Below are 9613 nucleotides of genomic sequence, written 5' to 3' on the forward strand. Positions count from 1 at the left end.
ACTGGTTCTTCGGCGTCCCCGAAAGACAGTGGCAAACAGTCCCGCCGGTGTCACAGGTGTCAATATGAGCTGATAAGAAGGCCAAGCATCATTTTTGCCCGCAAGATTACAGTTCACCATCAATCTCGTGTCAGCGCTCACCAATTTAAGGGTTAGTCCAAAATTGTGTTCTCACATCAAGATCAGAATGTGCACAGTGTTCAGTTTCGTTTTACAGCCAGTACGTATTTGTTTATTTTGCAGTTTCTGTGGGAATCGTACTTGTGTGAATTTGTGAATTTGTCCATTTGGAATCTCCGCCTATTTTGCCCCCCCCCCCCCCCCCCCCACAACACACACACACACACACACACACACACACACACACACACACACACACACACACACACTAAAAACATCACTACATTAAAAGAATGACTGCAGGTCTGCAAGTAACGTTTATTTGAATAAGTACAGTAATTGTCAACTAGTCAAAAATGAAAATGAATTGGATTTCTAAAACAACATTTTAATTTGCACTCCTTTAACAATGTTATCTTTTTTTCAAGTTAACGTTGCAGCAAATGTACTAAAAAAATCGATCATTGTTTTTCCAAAAGTCATAAAGGACTAAAGAAATGTGAGGACATTTCCTGTCGAGAAGCTGAAATATGGAACATTTGGAGCATTTTAGGTCTCTTAACAATTATAATCAAAATATTAATCTAAATTGAAAACCGATTACTTGACAATCTAAAAGTATCTGTGTGTCTTGTGAACTGTGTGGAACGGTGATCGTCCATGAAATACCGCCTTGATGCTGTAATTCAGAGGTTGTCCAATAGAGGGTGCATGTATACCTGGGGGGCGTGAAAACACTTCAATATAAAGGACTGAAAGTGTCAAAATTCAATAAATAAATGTCCCATTCAATATGAAATTAAATTGTAATTAATTGTCTAAATGTTTAATATATTACATGCTTTTTAATTAATAAAACATGTATTCAATTAATGACACTTTTAATTAATTAATGAAAAACTTATTTAAATAATGACACCTTTAGAACAGCAGGGTACTGAAATCAAGTGTTTGAGGGGAGAGCCTGACAGATAAAATGAATTCATGAAATGTCACAACACAGTGTGTCATACTTTAAAAGCATCATTCATCAAATAAATAAATGTTTCATTAATTAAATATAACATGCAATTAATGAAACATTTAATTCATTAATGACACTTTCATTTCATTATTGAAAAGTACATTTATTTATTGAATTTTGGCACTTTTAGCCCTCCATACATAAGAGGAACATTAGATTTTAACACGTTTTCTGCAGGTATCAGAAAATCTAATTCATTGTTTTTCAATAACAGTGTACAGCACACACTTATTTGCAAATTTAACACTAATTAATTAGAACAAGCTTATTAACTGATTGCCTATTTGTTATAGTGGCTCGTTTGCAAAACATTTTATGTACATATGCACTGTTATTAGTGACACAATTTTCTGGCAGTTGAGTCTGAAAGAAAACAGATGATGTTACACGGTCTAGCTTCTGGAGGTAACGAATAAAATATGCCTTGAGATACCACTACAAATGGAGTTCTAAAGTTTTCATAAATCAAACAGAAGTGGCACAGCACTCTGTTTTAAGTCTTTTTTTCCATCCGGAAGTGCTTTGCACTGATTAAGGGGTACTTGGCTGAAAACTTTTTTCACAGCGGTACATCACTGAAAAACACTGAGAAAAACTCCAGTTATTAATGCAATAGTAGCTTTGCATTGGGCTTCAAAATGAAAATATTGGCCAAGACTAACTATAAAACTCACAAATTTGTTTTTTTAGGTTAGCAAAAGAGAGAAACATTGGGAAGTTGAAAAGGCAATTTCTGGAGAACTTGCTTGTGAAGGTTGAGTGGCTTAATTAAAAGCAGTAAAATGATTTGGATTAAGATTGCATGATATGGAATGGCTTTGAATGATATGGGATAATATAAAATCAGTTGAACTTGTTAACTTGTTGAAGTGGCTTTAATCACTCCCAAAAAATGAGGTGAAAATAGAACATAACAAAAAAAATACTTTGAAAATTTTACAACTTTAGTGAATGAGAGTAATAAATAGGATGGGGGTAATGATCTGAGCATGTTGGAAATGGATGTTTGAACCAACTAAGAAATGTGTCAAGGTGGGACTTTGTGGACAAAAATATGTTGCAAATGTTCGGAATATTCAAAATTGTTCCTGGCATTTTGAATTTCAGTTATCAATCGAATTAAAAAGGGAGGATTTGATACATGCAAGTTTTGATTATAAAAAAAAGGCCCAACAAAGTGCTGAGGGCATATTACTTAAATATTTCATTGAGTGTGTGTTGAACTAATATCACACAGAGGTTTTCCTTTTTCAAACAACTTGCAGGAATATTTAGAATTACCCTTGATATTTTAATGAGTTGGCACTCACCTGCCAGGGAATTTGAACTGTTAAAAAAAAATAAAAAATCGGTGATGTTGAGCAGATGAGTAACAACTGAAACCGTAAAAAAAAAAAAAAAAGATTCAATCAGTCTTTGTCATGCGCCCCAGGGCAGGGATTCAAGCTGCCCTGACTCAAAACAACCATTAAGTGTGGGGTGTGTGTGTGTGTGTGTGTGTGCTTATAGCCCAGCAGCCAATGAGCTTGCATGTGGGCGGTGCCTCTGAGTATAAGTGCAGGTGAAGAGAGCATGTAGCCAGGTGTTTTCAACAGCATCATGGCATCCTTCTTGCCTCTTTGCGATCCCACCCAGCAGGAGCTTCCATCTCTGAATGTGAATCCCTGTGACTTCAGCCTCTACAGCCCACCGCCTCCTCCCGAGCCCGAGCAATCGTCACCAGCCCACCTCCGACCAGACCTCGACCTTGTTTCATACAACCATGTTGGAGCTTCCTTCTACAACCTCCAGGGTCCCTTCTTCGCCGGGGGACCTTGGTACTCACCGGGGGGCATGCTGGGTCTAGCCCGTCCACCGTACTCCTACTCGGCTCTCATCGCCATGGCCATCCAGAGCGCGCCCTCGCAGCGACTGACGCTGAGCCAGATCTATCAGTACGTCTCTGAGCATTTCCCCTTCTACAGCCGTAACAGGACCGGCTGGCAGAACTCCATCCGGCACAACCTGTCGCTCAATGACTGCTTCCGGAAAGTTCCACGCGAGGAGAACAATCCAGGTGAGATTACTTAGTCGAGGTTGGAGAGTTTCCGCTAGATTGCTTAGGGGACGAAGATATCTCAAGGCACATGAGGGGTAAATATTTCAAAAAGAACCCAGGATCTGTGGGGTCAACATCGGTTTTCAGTCAGTATAGAATTGAGAAAGAGAAATGAGGGCCTAGGCTAGATCTGAGAGAAAACAGGATAGTTGTGTTGAGGGATCATAACAAGTCAGAGCGTACGCAGTAATAGTAACACGGGACATAATGGCTCAGGTGTCGACTGTCAACTCGAAACTTGTGGTCGACTCTGAGAGAGAGAGAGATCCTGAGCCTGGGAGCAGGGTTCCTTGAGCAAGAAAGAGAGATAAACCTACATTGGATACCTTGAAGGTAGGGAATTCGTGGAAGTGAAATAATTTACCCAGTAGTACCTTGGTGAGAGCCACGACGGTGATACGGGTCTGATCCCAACTCTACCTCAAAACCGCGAAAGTATAATCGTGCCACCAGAACCTCAAATTTTGCCTCCAAAGCAAAATGTCAAAAAAGGGACGCTCGTGCTTGAAAAACTTGAGGGCAAGGTATAAAATCTGTTAATTTAGCTTTATATTGCTCACTATCAAGAGCGAAGCCATTCTGGTAAATTCCTTGTTGGTTCCCTTGAAAGATCCGACTTTTTTCCATCCCGCTCTTAACCCTTGATCCTTCTTGCTGCAGGTAAAGGAAACTTTTGGACTCTGGACCCAAACTGCGACAAGATGTTCAACAACGGTAATTTCTGCCGCAAGAGGAAGAGGAAAAGCGACACGGTGACGTCTGCTAAGAAACGGCGCAACTCCTTGTCCGACTCCTCGTCCGAGCCCGGTCCCGAATGTCCCAGCATATCCCGGCATATCTCACCTCAGCCTTTCGAACACATGCAAGTCCCAGATGAGTCCTTGGCGCTTCCTCCGTCCCTTTCTCCTCAGGGGTTTGTCTACTCGCCAGGAGCCCTGGTACCTCAATGGGATACTTGTAGCTCTTCTTCCCCTCCGCCTCCGCATGATCAAGCCCTGTTCTTCCCCTCTTCTCAGTCAAACCCCTTTCACTCCTCTCCTTCTTCACTCTACGCTGACCCGGAGACAAATTGTGTGCCTCTACTGGAGTTCCACGACCAGCAGCCAGCAGAGCTGGACGACTCCCAGGCTCACCTCTTGGCAAGCCTCATGGAGGAGCTGCCCCTTGTTGATCTTCTATCAGAGACTCTAACATCCATTTGACACTTGGAAATATCTGTCACTGTAGGAATGACTGTATTTATTATATTTTTTTTTAATGAATTGATAAGTTGTGTGTGACATTTCGTTTTGAATAAAAAAAAAATAGATCAATGGAAACATGCTTGTTAGTCACTCATTCTGTAGTTAGATTACAATATCAAATTGTTGGGTTTGGAAAGTACTTCATGATAATGGGGAACATTTTCCACTTGATTGCTGGAATTTCAATTCAACATCTCATTTGGCAAATTGCATGGTCGCCCAAATCATAAATCAAGCACATAAATTCTCAAAAAACAAGTTTTTTTAAATGTATTCTTATAGTAAATATAGCAGAGGTCGGAGAGCCCTTTTTGGCAAATTTTCCAAGGGCCCTCATTGCAAATGTTTGCGGAAACAAAACAAAACAAAAAATAATTTGAGTGTCTTTTTTATTCACCAAAATATTCAATCCGACAAGTTTATATGTTACTTCTCAGCTATACTGAAAGTGACAAATATTGCAAATTGCACGATTCCCCATAACAAACTGGGTCAATTGGCTGCTGCTACATATTTCAGTGACTAAATGATCAAGCTCGATGATGATGTGGATTGCATGGGTCTATTTGAGAAATTTCAAAATTATTACATTTTAAAAAATATATTAATCTAGCTGAATTAATTGCTTTATTCAAGAGACATAAATACATTCACAATTTAATATAAAATAATGCATTTTAACACAAATGCTTTTTTTTTTTTAAATAACCCAAATCGCCCCATTTTTATTAGTCTCAAGCCGCATCCATTTTGTTACTTGCTGTTGACTAAAAATGAGACCGCAGCTACTCAGGGCTCAATTAATGGCCAATCAAGACTAACCTGTAACCTGTTTTCTAAATTTGGTCATGTGACATTCCCAAGTTAGGCATTGGTCATAACCAGAGCAATTGTCATTACATTTTCAGTCTATAGCAGAGGTGTAAAACATACCACCCACGACCCAGATCTGGCCCGCAAGTAGATTTAATCCTGCCCAAAAAAATGGAATTTTTGACGCATTGAAAAATAAATACAAAATAATGAACATTACCAAACACTTTAGTTCGCTGTTCAAAATCAGTAGACAAAAATGTTTATTTTAAAAACAATGCACGGATAAGTACTGCCACTTACAAGAGGAAAAGATCAGTTGGCACATTTGTGTGACATAGCTTGTTAATTGCTTCAGTGATCCATTGTGGAACACTACAGTAGTGACCATTTTAGCATTAGCATCAGAACTTTTCATTCTGCTGGTCAGCGCCTTCGATCACCTCGATGAGGATCACACTGAGCAACAGTCACCATTTGGGGCCATTACCGGCTTTGGCCCGTCTTGTATTATGAACAATCATTCTTGTATTTATTTCTAGCTTCATTTACAGGTCAGCAGTTGGCCCAGAAGACTTCTGTATTTGACGTGATATCATGACTTTTTCATGAGTTTTCTATTTTTTCTGTCATGTCTGCAAGTACGCCACCCAGTGTCCAAGAGACTCTACAATACCATTTTATTCGGTTTGATTTTCTTTGCACTACACAGTGGTACCTCGACTTATGAGCGCCTCTTGTTATGAAAAATTCAGGTTACAAAATGCCTCTGCGGGAAAAATACTGTCTTGAGTTATGAAAAAAAATTCAGGTTAGGAAAGGTAACATTGTTGATGTATAATAATGAGACACCAGCACTAGCTTGAAAAAGACTGTAATTTAATACATCATCACTACCCGCAGTGTCTAATTTTTTCAGTATATTTAAGTTATTTTTATAATTTAACCCTAACCCAGCTTGTCGACTAATAAGAAACTAGTTTTTCGCACCGATTGTTACTGTCGTCTTGCACTTTTCATCTTTACTCATTTCATCCACACTTCCCACCAACAATTCACACCGTAGAACATAAACTTGACATTAGCTATGGCTAACATTGTACATATTCATATAAAAACACATATGTAACACAAAACTTTGGGCTGTCACGTCTGATGTTCGCATTGTTAGCATGTCATTAGCACTTCAGCAATGACATCACACAGGAAGCACTTTGCATGTCCCCAATTAATATATATATATATATATATATATATATATATATATATATATATATATATATATATATATATATATATATATATATATATATATATATATATATATATATATATATATATATATATATATACATATATATATATATATATATATATATATATATATATATATATATATATATATATATATATATATATATATATATATGCATTATTGCTCGTTTGGGCTTGTGATTCATTGATCACCCTAACCCTATGTAAAATAAAAACAATCAAATTAAGCATTCTAAAAAAGTGTCACCACCTGCACTCATCACTAAAACAGCAGTCCCATCTCAAGGCAAAAAAAATAACCGCATTTATATTGTTAACTGCTACAATTATTTTAATTAATTTAAAGGGGTTAGGAACGTTTTTTTTTATTTTATATTTAGAATTCCATGATTACTATGCACTAATGTAATTGTAATATATATTTGTTACAATTTTTTAATGAATTTGTATAATTTACTATTGTTATTTAAAGCATTTTTTAGAAGCATTTTGGGGGGCTTGGAACGGATCAGGCTTTTTACATGTAAAAAGTGGCTCTATTTACAAAAAAAAAAATCATGTTACAAAATGACCTTTAATTTTGCAAGTAGAGATACCACTTTACTCTTTGAAAAGAAGTTGTAGAAACACATAATTTGATTGGGGCATTTTCCTTCCACTTTGTTTCGTTTTATTTATTAACCATCCATTTCCCCATTGCAGGGTACAGAGGGACCATTCATGTACCCAATCACACACACACATATGTATATATATATATATATATATATATATATATATATATATATATATATATATATATATATTACAAGTATAGTTTTTTTTCTATTCACTGGGAATCTGGACCAGGTTTTAACTTCTCAGCTAAATCAGTCCCCAGAGATTTGTTTTGCTACATTTTTATGATGATTGTGTGAGTCTGTTTGAGGACACAAAAGGCACTTTGAAGGGTTATTGACCAAACCGGGATGGGTTTTAGAAACAAAATGAATGGAAATATTAATCACTTCAGTTCAAATGATCCAATGAACAAATAAAATGTGCAGGTTTGTAATAGAGCTGAAAAGAAACAAATGCATCGAGCCCAAAAGGATAAGATATTAGTCGTACTCAAAAAGGACTAGAACCACATTTTAATGTAACTAAATATAATTTATTGAGAGGATAAATCCCTTGGGATGAACCACCTTGCTTTCAAGGGGGATTTTCAGAACAAAGAGCTTTAACATGACAATAGAATGAATGCCAATGCTTTGAGTGTGATCACACTCACCCAATGACCGGGCATGTCATCTTCGTAGGCTATTTGATATCATCCATTATCAATCCACATCCCACTCTATGAGAGCGCATGTGTCTCCACGTCATGTGTTTAGTCATCACTTTGTCCATTGATGTGGATGTGTGCGTAAATAGGCGGCACACGCAGACGAGCTGATACCATCAGTCGATCAATATGGCCGAGAGACGACCAGTGTTTACAACACAATAGACAGTGTGTGCCGTCTGTTTAGGGCCCGCATGTGCTTGCTGTGCCTTGGAGGAACCCTTGAGGTCCGCATTACGACTCACTTCTTTTCACTTTGCCGTTTTAGCGTACCACGCATACAATATACAGCAAAGAGGCTTTCGAGAGCAAAAAATTCATACAACAGATATGTAATAGCATATTAGCAATTAGCATACCAACTATTAGCATGTTGTCTTTTGATAAAGTCTCTCCCTATCGCTTTACCAAAGTCCTTTCGGTACTCAGGTTGCCATCTGGCCATTTGTCCACATGCCAATCTTCACATTAGCGTTTGATCAATTTTCATTTAAGAGAAACACCTCCTTGCATTTACTATATGCTTCCATAATTGCTCGACTTTGAGCAATTCATGCTCTACATCAAGGTGCCCAACCTTTTTATCGCTTGAGATTTGCTAGCTCATTTGGTGTGCTAATAAAAAAGTAGAGAAGCCATTCTTTGTCAGTTTCTAAGTCCATTTCAGACGAAGAAGTGCTCAAAATCGTTATTTCAAGTAGGACTCCTGGTATTGCCTGATAACTCTTTCCTTGCCAATGACAAAGATAAATGTCATGTAAAATACTTCTGCCAGTAATGACCTTTTTTGCTCTTTATAAATAGAGTGATGATACTCATGGCCAGCGCTCCTCTTATTTTAAGCTTATTGAGCACTGTAGTAATTAGGTGTGACCATTCGATGTGAGTGATGCTTTCGATGGCTACAAAATATGTGATCATTGGATTTCCTTTTCTGATAACTCTTGGCACTGAAAGAGTTAAACGTTTTCTTTTTCTTCAAAGTTGTCCCAAAGACGTCTGTTTCTTGAGCATTTAACTTATTTCTGAGTGAAATGTTGACACTAAAGTGACCGAAACGAATCCAAGAAAATCCGACCAGTTTTCAAAATAAAAGGTTTCTCCAAATAAAATAGCTTTCAGACTTAGATACTACATAAAACGAAATACAGTAATTCATTATTTTGGGTGTGGCCCATGCGGCCGGGTACCAGTTGATTCACGGACCAGCACCAGGCCGCGGATGTCAGCATAGCATTTTTGCCCAACTAAATTGACTTTTAGCACCTACTTAATAAGGCGTGAGATGCTTCCAAAATAATGTCATGAATAGAAGCAGATTGCTAGCATGCTAAATAATTTCCATTACTTTGGGCTTCAAAATGAAAATATTTCCCAAGACTCCATACAAAACTGTCATAATTTTGGTTTTACAGGTTAGCAAAAGATGGAAACTTTATTTAGAAGTCGAAAAGGCAATTTCTGGAGTAATTGCTTATGAAGGTTGAGTGGCTGGATTAAAAGCATTAAAATGATTTGGAATAGGATTGGGTGATGTGGAATGATTGTGAATGACGTAGAATGATATATTTTGAATTGAAATTGTTAACTTTGTTAGAAGGATTTGAATCGGTCCCAAAAAATGAGGTGAGAATGGAATTTTGAAAAATGCAAACAATGGGACTAGTTAAGAAGATGGGTGTTTAAGTAATAAGATGGAAGGTTTGAATCAG

At 37.4% G+C, this 9613-nt stretch overlaps 1 protein-coding gene across 1 annotated transcript; it reads left to right on the forward strand.

Annotated features, from left to right (window-relative positions):
• The first annotated feature begins 2727 nt into the window (after window positions 1-2727).
• Window positions 2728-4447, forward strand: LOC148409077 (forkhead box protein I3-B-like). Its single transcript, XM_088441326.1, has 2 exons — window positions 2728-3200; window positions 3903-4447. The coding sequence occupies exons 1-2, from the start codon at window positions 2744-2746 to the stop codon at window positions 4442-4444; spliced, it is 999 nt and encodes a 332-aa protein (XP_088297452.1). The 5' UTR covers window positions 2728-2743; the 3' UTR covers window positions 4445-4447.
• Window positions 4448-9613: the final 5166 nt, after the last annotated feature.

This window comes from Hippichthys cyanospilos, chromosome 18 (genome assembly GCF_059441005.1).
Source record: "Hippichthys cyanospilos isolate Australia breed blue-spotted pipefish chromosome 18, RoL_Hcya_1.0, whole genome shotgun sequence".
Lineage (NCBI taxonomy): Eukaryota > Metazoa > Chordata > Actinopteri > Syngnathiformes > Syngnathidae > Hippichthys > Hippichthys cyanospilos.

What these genes read in the sequence shown, in the direction of transcription:
- LOC148409077 (XM_088441326.1), top strand. Translation starts at nt 2,744, where the DNA reads ATGGCATCCTTCTTGCCTCTTTGCGATCCCACCCAGCAGGAGCTTCCA. An exon ending in ACGCGAGGAGAACAATCCAG is followed by an intron (nt 3,201 to 3,902) that starts GTGAGATTACTT and finishes TTCTTGCTGCAG; the next exon opens with GTAAAGGAAACTTTTGGACT.